Below are 17,143 nucleotides of genomic sequence, written 5' to 3' on the forward strand. Positions count from 1 at the left end.
GGTGGGGCGAGGGACAGCAAGAAAGCCAGACAGGCCTGAAGTCCGTGCTGGGAGCATGGTGTGAGGAGAGGCACAGGGCCAGATCGAACAGAACTTTTAAGTCCTGGGCAGGAGTTTGGACTTATTTTATGTGTAATGGAAACCACTAAAATTTTAAGCAGGTGAGGAATACGATTCAGTTTGCATTTCTAAACGATCACTCCAGGTGCTGAATGTAGGATGGATTATAAAGGGGCAAGGTGGAAGTAGGAAGACCAGTTAGAAGACATGATAATTTAGATGAGAGGTGATCGCTTGAACTGGGTTAGTGGTAGTACGGATGGAGAAAAGTGGACACACTTAGGATTTTTTTGGAGATAGGGTCTAAGATTTTGAAAAGAATCAAAATATTATGTCTTTCAGTGAAAAATAAAAATGTACTGACAGTTGGATTAATGATATTGATAATGACTTCTTTTCTTATGAAGCCTTAGTATGTTACAATCTGTGAGCATTTTGAAGGCAGAAACTGCCTTACCTTTTTTTAACTTAACCACGTAGCAAAATGTTTGGCTCATAAAAAGCACTTGAATCATTCATCCATTCATCAACATCTAGTAAGTGCCCGCTCTGTCAGTCCCATGATGGAGGCCAGAGAATCCTCTCACTTTGCTGAAGTAGGAAGTAGGCTGAAATATGATCTTTATGAAACTGAAGAGAATGTGATTCTACAAAAATCTAGATCTGTTTTGGAGTGTAGGCATTGTTCCTTGGGACTCAGGGCAACACCTCAGGTTGGGCCTCATAAGAACTTGGGGGAAAAAAAAAAGAACTTGGGGGAGCTCCCTGGTGGTCTGCTGGTTAAGGATTCGGCACTTTGACCGTTGTGGCCCGATTTCAATCCTTGATTGGGGAACTGAGGTCTCGCAGCCAAAAAAAAATGAACTTCTGCCAGTTAGTCTCTGCTCCCCTCCCCCCAACTCATCCCTCAGGAGACATCAAATTCTGTCCTGTCTATAAATACCTGTCCTGATTGACCTGGACTGGAAAGATCTCACCCTCCTCTGGATTTCTTTGGCCAATGATTGTATATGTAATCCAGTTGGCATTTAATAATTGACCACCTTACATCTCTCACTCACTGTCCTGGAATGTTATTTATAGTTCTTATTGTTATATAACTTTTTACTTGTCTTATGTCGCAATCCATTTGGAATCTTGAGCACAGGAACACGTCTGAAGCCTTACCCATCGCAGATCTCACCGCTGCCGTGACCCCAGGGACCTCTGGCCCCGGGAGCTGTGCGGCGGCTTGATGGGCTCCGCAGAGTTTCCGTCCCCGGCTCTTAGCTCGGCTAATTCTCTTGTGTCCTTTTTGCCCTGTTGCCTTCCAGGCGCCTCACTGTGAGCATGCCTTCTGCAATGCCTGCATCACCCAGTGGTTCTCTCAGCAGCAGACGTGTCCGGTGGACCGGAGCGTGGTGACGGTCGCCCACCTGCGCCCCGTGCCCCGGATCATGCGGAACATGCTGTCGAAGCTGCAGATCGCCTGTGACAACGCTGTGTTCGGCTGCAGTGCTATTGTCCGGCTTGACAACCTCATGTCTCACCTCAGTGACTGTGAGCACAACCCCAAACGGCCTGTGACCTGCGAGCAGGGCTGCGGGTAAGGGTCCTGCCTTTCTGCCGCCCCCAGAGGTCTGTGGGCCTCCCGCTCCCTGCTGGAGGGCTCCTGTGTGCACAGGCCCAGACGCTCCGGGCCTCCCTGGCTGCCTGCTCCAGGGTCCGTTTTGGGCTGCTTTCCGAGCTGCGGTCTTGGTGCTTTTGCTTTAATAAGAGAAGGGAGCTGGCGGTTCAGTGATCTCTGCGAGACCACTAAAGACTGGTTTACTTCACTCCTCTTCTGTCCAGGACTACTTCTGTCAGATTCACTGCTCTAATTTCCAGGCCTCTCATGTTTCCTCTGGTCCGATTTTGTCTTTCTTTGGGGTGTAAAATATTTGATTAAATCCTGATAGCTGGGGCTTTGAATCTAGGGCTTCTCAGAATGAATGAGTCCACAGGCAGAGTCTGTAGGAGGAGCGCAGAGCCACGTGGGGGATAAAACACTGTCCAGGAGGAGGAAGGAGGCCCAGAGGAAGAAGACAAAAGGGGTGTGGGGTGGGGGCGCTGGGGAGAAGGAAGTGAAGGCGAAAAACAAGAGGATGTTAGAGAGGAGTGAATGTTAGTAATTCCCTGTAGAAAGCGCCCTCTCAGCCCTTACCTGCCTGTGCCCACGTGTCTCACCGAGCGCTCCTCTCGTGTTCTTTTCCCGCCCCGGGTGGCAGCCTGGAGATGCCCAAAGATGAGCTGCCCAACCACAACTGCATCAAGCACCTGCGCTCAGTGGTGCAGCAGCAGCAGACGCGGATCGCGGAGCTGGAGAAGGCCTCGGCGGAGCACAGGCACCAGCTGGCGGAGCAGGTGGGGCCGGAACACGGCGTGCGCTGCGGGAGACGGGCGGGGTGTGAGCCGCGGGGAGCACGGAGCGTGTGCCTGCGGGAGACGGCGGGGTGTGAGCCGCGGGGAAGACGGAGCTTGTGCCCGCGGGAGACGGGCAGGGGTGTGAGCCGCGGGGAACACGGCGTGCGCTGCGGGAGATGGGCGGGGTGTGAGCCGCGGGGAACACGGCGTGCGCTGCAGGAGACGGCGGGGTGTGAGCCGCGGGGAACACAGCGTGCGCTGCGGGAGACGGCGGGGTGTGAGCCGTGGGGAACCACGGGGAACAGTGTGTGTGCCTGCGGTTGACGGGCAGGGGGTGAGCCGGGGGAACAGTGTGTGTGCCTGCGGGTGACGGGAGGGATGTGAGCCGCGGGGAACACGGAGCCTGTGACTGCGGGTGACGGGCAGGGGGTGAGCCGGGGGAACACGGAGCCTGTGACTGCGGGTGACGGGCAGGGTGTGAGCCGGGGGAACACGGAGCCTGTGCCCGCGGGTGACGGGCGGGGTGTGAGCCGGGGGAACAGTGTGTGTGCCTGCGGGTGACGGGAGGGATGTGAGCCGCGGGGAACACGGAGCCTGTGACTGCGGGTGACGGGAGGGGTGTGAGCCGGGGGAACACGGAGCCTGTGCCCGCGGGTGACGGGCGGGGTGTGAGCCGCGGGGAACATGGAGCCTGTGACTGCGGGTGACGGGAGGGGTGTGAGCCGGGGGAACACGGAGCCTGTGCCCGCGGGTGACGGGCAGGGGGTGAGCCGGGGGAACAGTGTGTGTGCCTGCGGGTGACGGGCAGGGTGTGAGCCGGGGGAACACGGAGCCTGTGCCCGCGGGTGACGGGCGGGGTGTGAGCCGGGGGAACAGTGTGTGTGCCTGCGGGTGACGGGAGGGATGTGAGCCGCGGGGAACACGGAGCCTGTGACTGCGGGTGACGGGAGGGGTGTGAGCCGGGGGAACACGGAGCCTGTGACTGCGGGTGACGGGCAGGGGGTGAGCCGGGGGAACACGGAGCCTGTGACTGCGGGTGACGGGCAGGGTGTGAGCCGCGGGGAACATGGAGCATGTGCCTGCGGGTGACGGGCAGGGGGTGAGCCGGGGGAACAGTGTGTGTGCCTGTGGGTGACGGGCAGGGTGTGAGCCGGGGGAACACGGAGCCTGTGCCCGCGGGTGACGGGAGGGGTGTGAGCCGGGGGAACAGTGTGTGTGCCTGCGGGTGACGGGAGGGATGTGAGCCGCGGGGAACACGGAGCCTGTGACTGCGGGTGACGGGAGGGGTGTGAGCCGGGGGAACACGGAGCCTGTGCCCGCGGGTGACGGGCGGGGTGTGAGCCGGGGGAACAGTGTGTGTGCCTGCGGGTGACGGGCGGGGTGTGAGCCGGGGGAACACGGAGCCTGTGCCCGCGGGTGACGGGAGGGGTGTGAGCCGGGGGAACAGTGTGTGTGCCTGCGGGTGACGGGAGGGATGTGAGCCGCGGGGAACACGGAGCCTGTGACTGCGGGTGACGGGAGGGGTGTGAGCCGGGGGAACACGGAGCCTGTGCCTGCGGGTGACGGGCAGGGGGTGAGCCGGGGGAACAGTGTGTGTGCCTGCGGGTGACGGGAGGGATGTGAGCCGCGGGGAACACGGAGCCTGTGACTGCGGGTGACGGGAGGGGTGTGAGCCGGGGGAACACGGAGCCTGTGCCCGCGGGTGACGGGCGGGGTGTGAGCCGGGGGAACAGTGTGTGTGCCTGCGGGTGACGGGAGGGATGTGAGCCGCGGGGAACACGGAGCCTGTGACTGCGGGTGACGGGAGGGGTGTGAGCCGGGGGAACACGGAGCCTGTGACTGCGGGTGACGGGCAGGGGGTGAGCCGGGGGAACACGGAGCCTGTGACTGCGGGTGACGGGCGGGGTGTGAGCCGGGGGAACAGTGTGTGTGCCTGCGGGTGACGGGAGGGATGTGAGCCGCGGGGAACACGGAGCCTGTGACTGCGGGTGACGGGAGGGGTGTGAGCCGGGGGAACACGGAGCCTGTGCCCGCGGGTGACGGGCGGGGTGTGAGCCGGGGGAACAGTGTGTGTGCCTGCGGGTGACGGGAGGGATGTGAGCCGCGGGGAACACGGAGCCTGTGACTGCGGGTGATGGGAGGGGTGTGAGCCGGGGGAACACGGAGCCTGTGACTGCGGTTGACGGGCAGGGGGTGAGCCGGGGGAACAGTGTGTGTGCCTGCGGGTGACGGGAGGGATGTGAGCCGGGGGAACAGTGTGTGTGCCTGCGGGTGACGGGAGGGGTGTGAGCCGGGGGAACACGGAGCCTGTGACTGCGGGTGACGGGAGGGGTGTGAGCCGGGGGAACACGGAGCCTGTGACTGCGGGTGACGAGCGGGGTGTGAGCCGGGGGAACACGGAGCCTGTGCCCGCGGGTGACGGGCAGGGGGTGAGCCGGGGGAACAGTGTGTGTGCCTGCGGGTGACGGGAGGGATGTGAGCCGTGGGGAACACGGAGCCTGTGACTGCGGGTGACGGGAGGGGTGTGAGCCGGGGGAACACGGAGCCTGTGACTGCGGGTGACGGGCAGGGGGTGAGCCGGGGGAACACGGAGTCTGTGACTGCGGGTGACGGGAGGGATGTGAGCCGCGGGGAACACGGAGCCTGTGACTGCGGGTGACGGGAGGGGTGTGAGCCGGGGGAACACGGAGCCTGTGCCCGCGGGTGACGGGCGGGGTGTGAGCCGCGGGGAACACGGAGCCTGTGCCTGCGGGTGACGGGAGGGATGTGAGCCGCGGGGAACACGGAGCGTGTGCTGCGGGTGACGGGCAGGGTGTGAGCCGCGGGGAACATGGAGCATGTGCCTGCGGGTGACGGGCAGGGGGTGAGCCGGGGGAACAGTGTGTGTGCCTGCGGGTGACGGGCAGGGTGTGAGCCGGGGGAACACGGAGCCTGTGCCCGCGGGTGACGGGCGGGGTGTGAGCCGGGGGAACAGTGTGTGTGCCTGCGGGTGACGGGAGGGATGTGAGCCGCGGGGAACACGGAGCCTGTGACTGCGGGTGACGGGAGGGGTGTGAGCCGGGGGAACACGGAGCCTGTGCCCGCGGGTGACGGGCGGGGTGTGAGCCGGGGGAACAGTGTGTGTGCCTGCGGGTGACGGGAGGGATGTGAGCCGGGGGAACAGTGTGTGTGCCTGCGGGTGACGGGAGGGATGTGAGCCGCGGGGAACACGGAGCCTGTGACTGCGGGTGACGGGAGGGGTGTGAGCCGGGGGAACACGGAGCCTGTGCCCGCGGGTGACGGGCGGGGTGTGAGCCGCGGGGAACACGGAGCGTGTGCTGTGGGTGACGGGCGGGGTGTGAGCCGGGGGAACACGGAGCCTGTGACTGCGGGTGACGGGAGGGGTGTGAGCCGGGGGAACACGGAGCGTGTGCCTGCGGGTGACGGGCAGGGGGTGAGCCGGGGGAACAGTGTGTGTGCCTGCGGGTGACGGGAGGGATGTGAGCCGCGGGGAACACAGAGCCTGTGCCTGCGGGTGACGGGCAGCGGTGTGAGCCGTGGGCCTGGGCACCTGGTCAGCGGGCACCCTACCCGTGCACAGCAGCGAATCAGACGGGAGCTCTCCTTGTTCCTCACTATCCCACCAGTGACATTCATTTATTCACTGTTTATCACATGCCTTCCCTTGAAGGCACTTCGCTAAGCCCTGGGGCACAGCTGGGATTGACACAGTCTAGCCCTGTCTTCATGAAGCTTCCAGTCTGGTTGTGCCTCAGACCTCTGGATTTCCTTCATCTTGTCTTTCATCTATTGTCTGTCTTAACCATTTTCCCTTGTTCTCCTTCCCTCCAACAGAAGCGAGACATTCAGCTGCTCAAGGCATACATGCGTGCAATTCGCAGTGTCAATCCCAACCTTCAGAACCTGGAAGAGACCATTGAGTACAACGAGATCCTAGAGTGAGTGTCGTTCGGGATGTGGAGTCACGCGTCCCAGGTCCTGGCAGTGAGAGGAGAGCAGGGCGCGGCGGAGGGGGAGGAGAGGGCTGCGCTGGGGCCGCTGCTCCTCAGATGCTGGGGTGAAGAGCAAGAGGTGGAGGAGAGGGGATCACCTTCAGCCCCAGTAGAGGATCTCATATTTTTTTGGGGTGGATGGAAGGGTAAGCTTACCCAAGAGTTAGGTAGGGACCCACATGCACAAAACCCTGTGTTAAAAGAGAAAATATTGTCCCTGTCTTCAGGGAGTTTACAGTTCAGAAAAGAGTGAAAAAATCCAGGAAAGTAATCTAAAATGTGGCAAAAACAAATGAAATGAAACAAGTGAAGTCTAAGATCCCGTTCAGTTCTGGAGTTTTGCATAGTTCACAGACTAGACTGAGTCAGCCTATGCAGTGCTGCACGGCACACAGAACAGACGAATGATCGCTTCGTTTGGTGTTCACTTTTGTCGGATACTTACTACCTGCCAGGCACCATGTGCTAGGTATTGGAATTTTCAGGAGAAACAACAGGAAGCCTACACTTGTGGGGTTTAATCCAGTGAGAAACACGTGGTAACACTCAGATGGGACCAACTAGGGAAAATCTGGAGTTTCTGAACCAATGGTGGAAGGAAAGAAGGAGGAATCGAGTTAGGCTGAGCGCAGAGCAGGCAGGCGTTCCTATTAGGAGAAAAGCCCAGTGCAGAGCAAGGGGCTGACCCTCACTGACCACCCCCCACTCCCCCCGCACAGGTGGGTGAACTCCCTGCAGCCCGCACGAGTGACCCGCTGGGGCGGCATGATCTCCACCCCGGACGCTGTGCTCCAGGCTGTCATCAAGCGCTCCCTGGTGGAGAGTGGCTGTCCTGCCTCTATCGTCAACGAGCTGATCGAAAACGCCCACGAGCGGAGCTGGCCGCAGGGTCTGGCCACGCTAGAGACGAGACAGATGAACCGGCGTTACTATGAGAACTACGTGGCGAAGCGCATCCCCGGCAAGCAGGCCGTTGTCGTGATGGCCTGTGAGAACCAGCACATGGGCGACGATATGGTGCAGGAGCCAGGGCTTGTCATGATCTTTGCGCACGGCGTGGAGGAAATCTAGATCGTGATGGGCTCCCTGCAAGAGATGGAGACTGAAGATCCTGTCCCTCCAGCAGCAGGGCCCCAAGTCCTCCCCACTTTCCTTCATAGCGTGGCTTACCCTGGAGCCACACGTGTCCCAGCTCTGCCACCACTGAAGGGGCCCGCAGGGCGCTCTGCTCAGCCTTTCAGGTGGGAAACCCAGATTCCCTCCTCTTGTCTAATTTCTTCCCCCAAGATGTCTGTAAATTTTCCACCTGGTTGGGAAAGTCCCCATCTCTATTTCTGTTTTCCTGCCTAGGGTCCCTGGTTCCAGATATTTTCAGAAAGCACAAAGATACTCATTTTCGATAGAGGGTCAGGATGGAACAAGGGATCGCTAACTGCTCCCCTCCTCCAAAACCTGGGGATCCAGATGAGACAGGTCTGTTGACTCTGAACAGTGTTTAGAGGGCAGCTGTGGGGAGCAGACATCCTGAAGAAATGGCAGACTGGAACAGAAGCCTAGACGTGAACAATGAGGCCAGCAGGCCATCGCTGGCGGCCCTTGAGGGAAGGCTGGACCTCGGTGCCAAGCAACACCCCCAAGCCACTTAGAGGTGTGGGCTCCTGCCGGGCCTGCGGGCGTAGAGTGGGGGATGCCGAATATTTTCAGATGAGCTCTTCTTTCCTACACTTTCTCACGGTTAGGCAACGACAGGGTTGGGGGTGAGGGGTTAGTCTCCTGGGGTGAATGTGCTCAGCAAGAAGTGGGTTGCTGGCTTCTGCTGCAGGCGGGTGGGTGCTGCCTCTGTGGCACGGGCCATGCTCACCCCCTAGACCCCTCGCCAGCCCTGTGATTGTAACTAGTTATTTTGATAACTTTCTTTGGCCATTGTTGTTTGTTTATATTTTGCTCTTTCCCTCCCACTTTTTTTTAAGAAAGGCCTGATTATGGCTACCCCACTTTTCTAGCCCAGCCACATTGTTGGCAATTTAATTTATTTACCTTTTTTTTTTTTTTTTAAGAAAGGAAAAAGAAAAAAAAATTAACAAAACAGAAAACTTTTCTTTTGCTGTTCCTGTTGTGGGGATTTTTGGATAGGGTGGGACAGGGCTGGGGTCTTTTATATTTTTTCTTTTCAGCACAACCTTTGGCTTTAATATAGGAAGGGCCATGGGAGCCCCTGGCTGAACTGAAGCCTGCCCCAAGCCTCCATAGCCCGTCGAGGGTGAGGCGCTTCCTCTATTGCAGTGATGGATGTGACCGTCCAGCATCACTGACTGTGCCCTGGAGAACTGTGCTCCCAGCCTCTCCAGGGTCTCATGGATGATTTAATTTTGAAGGACTCCTACCTGCCACCAGCTCTACCCCAACACCCAGTTTCCTTGGAGATACACAGCTGGTTCTAAGCTTCACCAGGCAAGATGGGATGGCGGTCCCCTCACTGAGTGCAGGCGGTGCTGCCTGACCCACGCCCCCTGCGGCTTCAGCTGCATTTCAGGCTGCCGGGGCATTCCTTCCTCCCTGGGGTGACCGCAGAGTAAGAGAAGGGGAGGGACAGTGGGTGTGATTATCTTAATATGCAGGTGAGAGAGGGGCTAGAGGAAGACGGCCATAGGGCAGCTTGGAGTTCTGTCCCAGGCCAGCCTGCTGTAGGTCTGGTAGTTGGGTCACGGCCCCACTGGGGCTGTGGGGAGGAGAGGGACGCAGCTTGAAGGGGGTGAGGAACAGTCATGTGTTCCAGCTCCGGGACGTTGTGCTCAGGAATTTGAAAACGCTGCTATACTTAGTCTGGTTACTACATTTCTTCCACTCCCGTCTGCCCCGCCTGCCTTACCCAGGCCCACACCCTCCTGCCATCACCTTCGGATGGAGCCAGGAAGCTCGGTTCAGGCTTCCCTGCCCTTTGCACTAGTGTCTCCGCAGGTCGCTGGTTGTGTTACCCATGTGCTGTTTCATGGTGTCGACTGCACTAATAATAAACCTTTTTCTCAGCTCTCTCAATTCGTAATTCACATCACTCCCCTCCTGGAGGTTCTCCTCTGCTTTGGCCTTTCTCTGCCTTAATTCCCTGACTTCTTCCTTGCTCTGTAACCGACTTGTCTTTGAGCTGACCTCTGTTTTAGGAGGATGTCTGTCTGGAAGGAGTGTACCCTCCTGCGCCCTCCCCTCCCGTCTCCTGTTCTGTGGAGCTGAAGCACTCTCGCTAGTGTCTGAACTGTGTAATTTTCAGAGTTTTCCTTTGCTCCAAATCCACGTCTTCCCAAGATGCTCTGGGATTTGGGGACACTTTCTGTAGACGATACGCAAGTACCTTTCCCCTTGTCCCACAAACACCTTTGCTTTGGAATCTGGGATTCCGTGGCAGGCAGAGAAACCTCCACCTAACCAAAAAGAGTAAACATGAGGAAAGGAACCTGGAACAACTGCACCTGCTATGGTTGTCAAACCGACAAACCCTTCTGTAGGCATTTGCTGCCACTTTCTCCCTACCGTGAGAAAAAAAATCTTTTACCATAGTAGTGTGTTTTAAATTTGTTGAGCAGTTACTGTGCACCTAATATAAATCTAATAGTACTCTAGACGCTTTAGAGGGGCAAAAAAAAACAGCATAACGACAACCCTGTGCCCACGGACTCTGGTACACTTTCATACACACAAGATCTGAGTAGGGGATGCTGATGGGCACATCACGGTATAGACCACAAGTGGCAACATATATGCTCTAGTGAGACCAGCAGTGCTTTTTCTAAGCTTCTTTAAAGTTACGTTTAGAACCTGCTGCTCATTCTTTTGAATGTCATGAATGATGCCAAATCTTTTAGGGTAGGCCTGGTTTTTGGAATCAATGCTCACTGAATGTCTATTCTGCGAGAAAGCTAGGGTGGGGCTGGGGCTGGTGGTTCATATAGCAAAGTGGCACCTACCTTCACAGAAGTTACTCCCCAATGGAGATAAATGTTTATAATCAGTTCAGTTGCTCAGTCATGTCCAACTCTGCAACCCCATGGACTGCAGCACGCCAGGATTCCCTGTCCATCACCAACTCCTGGAGCTTGCTCAAATTCATGTCCATCGAGTTGGTGATGCCATCCAACCATCTCATCCTCTGTCGTCCCCTTCTCCTCCTGCCTTCAATCTTTCCCAGCATCAGAGTACATGCTGCTGCTGCTAAGTCGCTTCAGTCGTGTCCGACTCTGTGCGACCCCATAGACGGCAGCCCACCAGGCTCCCCCGTCCCTGGGATTCTCCAGGCAAGAACACTGGAGTGGGTTGCCATTTCCTTCTCCAATATCCAAGTATATAAGACATCATAAATGTGGGAAGTGGATCTTGCCACAAGCAGTATGTAAGTAGAGTGAAGATAAAGCCATGGGTTCCAGGAAAAACTTTTCCGGGAGACGTGGTATCTTATTCTACATCAGAGGTTGGGATGTGGTATCTTGTTCTAGACCAGAGGTTGGCAAACTACAACTTGTAGTTACTGCTATACAAGAACAGGCATCCAACACCGCTCCTATGGTTTTTTAAAAAGCTTGTGGAATCCTAATGTTTATGCTAAATGTCACAACTTTTAAATGTTGGCTCAATGTTTTTAATGTAGGCCAAAAAAAAAACATGGTTCACCAGAGTTTGCAACCTCTGTTTTAGGCTGAAATAATAGCATGAATAAAAATAATTGGAAGTGAAGGATGTGTTGAAGAAGGAAGAATGTGATCTGAAGCATAAAGTTTGTTGAAAGAAGTAATGGAAGACAAAATAATTTGGGGCTGATTCCTGGAAAGCTTTGATATGGCAGGGAATTTGGACGTTAGTTTTACAGATAAGTTCTTGAGAAGTGCCTTGCAATTCATGGTTCTAGTGATGATAGAAAAACAATGAAAACTGGATGACAACACTAGTAAGCTTTGCAGTAATTCACATGAGAGGATTAGAGCTTGAAATAGACCAGGAAAGAGGACAGAGGAGGGGAGAAAAATCAACAGGTAACTGACCTTGGTAACTGACTGGATTCACTCAGCCAAAATATATAGCATAAGTGTAACGTGCCAGACGGGGTTCTGGGCATTTGAGATACACAAATAATTGTATATTCGTTGAAAGGAATTTCAAGCTTGGGTGACATACACTTGAACAAACAATGGGAAATACAGAATAGCATACCACTAATATGTAAGTTTAATGCAATGGGACAACGAGGAGGAAAAGGGTCAACTCCCTACCCTACCCTGGTGGGATGCAGGAGGGAAGGCTTCCCAGGAATTACTGGACCTGAGTTCCAAATAGGATCAGATATTGGCAGTGAGGAAAGGGACTAACAGCCAGATTGAGCATGTATTGTGAGTCATGAGCTAAATGTTAAGCCTCTAGTCATCCCAGCAGTTTTATAAAAAGACATTATCCTCATCATCACTTTCTATGTGGGGAAACTGAGACAGGACAAAGTTCATGTAGCTAATAATCAGAACTGGGGGACTTCCCTGGCAGTCCAGTGGTTAAGAATTGGCCTTCCAATGTAGGGGTCATGGGTTCAATCCCTGGTCAGGGAACTAAGAGCCCACATGCTGTGGGTTGTGGCCAAATTTCTTTTTTAAAATAATAATAATCAGAACTTGGATTTGAACCTAGAATTCATTCCAGAGCCTGAGTTGCTAACCAGTGCACATAAAAGGGGGCACTTAACTAAAGATGAGTCATAGATAAAGACTGAGGTTTCTAGTCTGTGAGTGAGAGGACATGTCATTAACCTGAACAGCGAGAAGAGGATGAGCAGGTTTTTGTTTTTTTGGTTTTTTTTTTTAGCAGATTTCAAGAATGAAGTAATGAGCTCATTTGGGGAAAAATGGGTTGGAAGTGCTTCCCCATAGAAGGGGGTTGGCTAGAAAATAGAAATGTGGGTCTACAGCTTAAGAGCAAGAAGTTAGGGTTAAAGATGTGGATTTGGGGATTATCAAGAAATTCCAGGAATGATAGCAGCCACTAAAGAAGAGAACAGAAGGCTAAGAATTTGACCTTAGGGAATTCCAGAAGTAATCTGGAACAAAATCTGGAAAATAAGATGCATGATAAAGGTGGCTAATGCTTCAGCTTTTTTTTTTTTTTTAAGTAATTTTGAAGTAATCAGTCATTTAAATGTGGCTCATAAACTAGCCATGAAGGAGCTCCAGAAATGTTTTGTGCAATGATAGCATTCCTGAAATAAGTACAGGTTGAGATCATTTCAGCTTGGGCCCTCTAATGACTTGCTTTACTGGATAAAGTACAGAGATCCAAGCCTCGTAGCGTCTGGAACAAGTTGACAAATTGGAAGGAGATGAGTTCCTGCATGTTTGATTTCCCCACATTAGCTTTTTAGTCACATAAAAGCAAATTTGATTAAGATCTAAGAATCTACAGCTTAAAAAAAAAATCAGTATAGGGTAGAATTAACTAGTCATTGGTTTTAAGGTGAGAAGCCAGATGGAACTTCACGAGAGAAAGAAGGAATGAGGCTGTGACTTAAGAGACATCAGCCCATTTAGATTGGGGCTATGTTACTGCAAGGACACAAGGACTGAAAAAATGGGTGATTTAGGCAGGGCATATTGATAATAGGAGAATGTGTTTGAACAGATGAGGCACTGAAATTCCTAGATGAGATTAATAAGATGAAAGCAGTGTTTCAGAGATTTTTAAATGTGGTGAAAGTGGGGCACCTAGAAGCCACTGTGACAAAGCATGAAACAGATGATACGATGGAGGAAGCAATGACTGATGAATGATGGGTATGGCAGAAAAGAAAATGTCTGATAATTCTTAAGGTTGGAAACTAGATAGGATTGAGAGAATAGTATTAACAAATGAAAAAAGTTGAAAACGTGATTCAGGGAAGGGAAAAATTTTGTGTTTTAGGTGACATTAGGTCAGCCATGCAGACATATAGGCAGCTAGAGATATGGGGCTTCCCTGGTCACTCAGCAGTAAAGAATCTGCCTGTCAAGCAGGAGATGCAGGTTCAATTCCCAGGTTGGGAAGACCCCTAGAGAAGGAAATGGCAACCCACGCCAGTACTCTTGCCTGGGAAATCCCATGGACAGAGAGGAGCCTGGCAGGCTACAGTCCTTGGGGTCGCAAAAGAGTCAGACATAACTTAGCGACTAAACAACAAGGCAGCTTGAGCTATAGGACCGTAGTGTGGCTAAAATTCATGCTCGGAATAGTGGTTTGGGGTTCCTGGCTTGGGAGGAGGAGAAGAGCAAAGCTTTGGTAGAACTTCACAGAAGAAGGGAGAAAATAAATGAGATGGAGAAATACTGTTCTAAGAGAAAAGCAAGAATGTACAATGTCTCTCAAGCCCAGTAAGAAATCAACGGCTTCAAACATAGCAAAGTTTTCTACCACAAGGTATTAAAGATAGCATGGAGCTAGAGGCAGAGGGTATATATTTAAAAACAGAAAAAAAGTAGAAAACAACCTGGTGATTTGGAAGTGTCAAGTGAAGGTATTGTTTTGTTTGTCCTGGATTAATGAGGGATTGAATGAGTAGAGTAGGAGAATTTTAATTTGTTATGAAAGGCTATTCATGAAAGCTTCTCAAGGAGGTTGAAATGAGTGGGGCTTGCAAGCCTAGGTGCAGAAGGTAACTTCAGAGCAGAAAAGCAAGGCCAAATATTGAATCAGAAACTAAAGAATGCCAGTGGGTAGAATATAATAAATATGTAAGAATAGTGAGAAAGGGGGCTTGATTATGAAACACAAAGAAAAACGGAAGGATAGAAAGATAAGATTTGCTGGGATGGAAGGGTGAAGAAATTGTGATGGGCAATGGGGATGGTAAAATTTTGAAATTCTCTCTTGTGCATAACAGTTCAAAAGTCTTGGCCTCTCACCTCCAACACTACAAGGGAAGCATTTGAGAATGAAAAGTAGTATCTCAAGTACCAAACAATCTCAACCAGCTTATTCTGGATCCAGATCCTCCATTTTGTAAACCATGAGGCCTCCTTCTCCTCACAACACAGTTGTCTGCTGCCCTCTACTGGTCAATTTTGGTCTCGGGTCTTCAGATAATTGAATTAGAGTACACGCAAAACCAGGATTTGGTAGGAAGTCCAGCATAGAACCTATTAGATTATATTCAGTCAGTACATTTTTTTTTTTTTAATCACATCTATGTCTAAGGCCTAATAGAGGAGGTACAAAAAAGAATAAAATACACAGTCTTAACTCTCAAGAAGCTCTCATGCAGTCCAGTCTGAGTGAAGATTAAAATATGTACACGTTAAAAAAAAAATCCACATACTCAAAAAGATTTTTTTGGAGTGGCTTAAATGTGCCAAGAGTGTATATTCTACAAGGGAAGAAAGATTTCACATAGTAAGATAAGGGAATAGGATATGTGAGTGACGAGTGGTTAGAGAAGACTTCCCAGAAGAACCAATATTTAATGGAGACTGAGAAGAAAGTGAGGATGAAAGATGATTTCAGGCAGAGAAGAGCATGAACACAGACAAATACTATACCAGGAACTAAAAGAATACCAGTGGATGAAATGTAGTGAATATGAAAGAGAAGGGAGAAGGAAAAAAGGGACCATGATAGGGTTTAAGGTCCCTGGCTACAGTGTGGATGCTTTAAATAAATCAGTGTGGACAGATACACAATGTAGATGCATTACATATATCAACCATGCAGTCCTCCTCACATGAAGGCTCCAGCAAGGGGTGGGGGTCCAGCCTGCACTCACTCCTGAGAAAAGTAGACACAGTTGAGACTATTTAGGAGGCAGAATAAATATAACTTATTTTATTTTAATTAAATTTTGCAGAAGCACGTAAAAGGAAAGGCCTTGCATACAACCTAATGGATGGTAGTGGTAGGCTGATAGGTTCTAGCTGTTGTAATCAAGAACCTCAAAGAGCAGGATGGAAAGTATGGGGGGATAGTGGTATGGTGGGGGGAGGCAGTGGCGAGGAAAAACCAGCATAAATGGAAAAAGCAGCATGAGCAATGACAGGAAGGTGGGAAACTCCAAAATATAGACGTGTAAAAACCTCTATGAATTACCTTTGAATCCCTGCCCTCTGGGGAATCTTCTTGGCGAAGTGGCTGTGCAAGAAATCAAATACAAAGAGAACATCCTCAACAAGAATCCTAGACATTCCCCACAGCGAGAAACTGCGAAGAGGAAGGACCAGCTGAGGTGAGCACAGGAGGGCTGCAGAAGCATCAATTCCCCAGCTAGGAACTCGGAACACGGAGAATTTAGAACACTACCTGGCACAAAATAAGCACGCGATAGTGAGTGAGTTATCTTCGCACACTCTGGCTCCAGCCAGATTGGCAGTGTTGACGTTTCAACAGATCACTCCCCACTAGCTCCGTGATCCCTGAGAGGCAGCACCTCAGGGAAACCCCAGAGAACGCCTTGCTTCCAGGATCTTCACGGTACAGAGACCTACAAGATGTGAGGTCCGGTCATTAAATTCAGAGCTGCCCTCTTTATCCGGAAACTCCAGTTTTGACTATTAAATGCACAACTGGCATTCACATTCCCGAACAAAACTTAACCCTTCTTGAACCAAATCCTTTGCTACGCCCTCCCGAAAGAATGAAACAAGGTATGTCGAAGCTAGGCTTCCAAACCTGAAGTTACAGAGTTCTCTAAGTGCTTTGCATCCTAGCGGCCAATACAGCTGGCTGTGCACCATTAAACGCTGCTTGTGGTCACCCTCAGCCCCCTCCTTTCCCCAAATCCAAGGGTGAGACCTTCTGGCTTCTGATTCCGATACAGAAAGGGAAGGGCACGAAAGACACGTGGAAGGCAAGAGGTTTCCTTCACACACACCCTGAAGGGGGGAAAAAAAAGCGGCCGTCACGAACAGGATTCGAACCTGTGCGGGGAAACCCCATTGGATTTCGAGTCCAACGCCTTAACCACTCGGCCACCGTGACTTCCAAGACCGCCCTTCACCGAGCACTTACAGAAAGGGTCCGCAGGACGACCCGGAGTGGGTGCTAAGAACGGCAAGTTGGGCCAGGCCCAAACACACAGCCTGTGACCTCCTCACATGCCGCTCCTTACCTCTGCCTCCACGCCGCTCCAAGGAAGAGAGTCGCGTGGGTCGGTGACCCAAGCAGGAAGGGTCTCCCTCCCCACGAAGATGAGGGTCTCAAGGAGCGCAGAGCCGTTTAGGAAGCATTGGCGAGGCCTGCAGAGGAAGCAGTTGAAGAGGAGGGGCTGGGTCCCGGGGCGGCGGCTAGGGGACTCCTCGGGTGACGGAGTGAGACCTGGGACCCGGCGTTAGGGGCGAGGGAGGCTCAGAAGGAGTTTCAACGAGGAGCCCCTGGGGTTGGATGAAAGGAAGGAACTTCTTGCGGAAACGGGTCCAGGGCTCCTCGGGATTAGGGGCTTTGTGGGGTTAAGAAATGTGCAAGGTGAGGACCACTGAGGTCTGCGCTGGGGGCTCCTCAGGCGACCGGCATCCCCGTGGGGTAGGATAGAGAGGTACCCCCCTCCCCCGGCTGAGAGGCGAGAAAAGACGTCAGGTCAGGTCAAGGGCGGCCTCAGGACGGTGTGCGCCCCCTCCAGGAAGCCGCGTCCTCCCCAGAGCGCCGGCCGCCGCCGCCAGGGAGGCCGCCAGGGTCCGCCCCGCGTCAGGCGCTCCGCCGCCACGGCGTCCGGCCGGCCGGCAGGG

The 17,143-nt window shown here is 53.0% G+C and overlaps 1 protein-coding gene, 1 long non-coding RNA gene and 1 other non-coding gene across 5 annotated transcripts in view; 1 reads left to right on the forward strand and 2 right to left on the reverse strand.

Moving 5' to 3' along the window:
- RNF41 (ring finger protein 41) overlaps positions 1-9,470 on the forward strand; it is a 30,707-nt gene extending 21,237 nt beyond the window's left edge. The window contains exons 4-8 of one of the 2 annotated variants that reach the window (XR_009691060.1): positions 1,374-1,645; positions 2,307-2,442; positions 6,277-6,380; positions 7,154-7,675; positions 7,785-9,470. Coding sequence is in view for 1 of the 2 variants with exons in the window: in XM_061132231.1 (XP_060988214.1) it covers positions 1,374-1,645; positions 2,307-2,442; positions 6,277-6,380; positions 7,154-7,505 (864 nt within the window). In the remaining variant the exon portion in view is untranslated. Of the gene's footprint in view, positions 1-1,373; positions 1,646-2,306; positions 2,443-6,276; positions 6,381-7,153 lie in introns of both variants that reach the window. The other variant, XM_061132231.1, reaches the window with a different exon arrangement.
- A 2,980-nt stretch (positions 9,471-12,450) lies between these two features.
- Positions 12,451-17,098, reverse strand: LOC133048561 (uncharacterized). Of its 2 annotated transcripts, none has more exons than XR_009691066.1 (4): positions 16,531-17,098; positions 15,723-15,903; positions 15,513-15,554; positions 12,451-15,194 (listed from the first exon to the last, which is right to left on the reverse strand). It is a non-coding gene; the product is annotated as an uncharacterized LOC133048561 (long non-coding RNA). The 2 variants fall into 2 exon arrangements; XR_009691065.1 differs by having other exon boundaries at positions 15,723-16,294.
- Positions 16,319-16,400, reverse strand: TRNAS-CGA (transfer RNA serine (anticodon CGA)). Its single transcript has one exon. It is a non-coding gene; the product is annotated as a tRNA-Ser (tRNA).
- Positions 17,099-17,143: the final 45 nt, after the last annotated feature.

This window comes from Dama dama, chromosome 3, assembly GCF_033118175.1.
Source record: "Dama dama isolate Ldn47 chromosome 3, ASM3311817v1, whole genome shotgun sequence".
Lineage (NCBI taxonomy): Eukaryota > Metazoa > Chordata > Mammalia > Artiodactyla > Cervidae > Dama > Dama dama.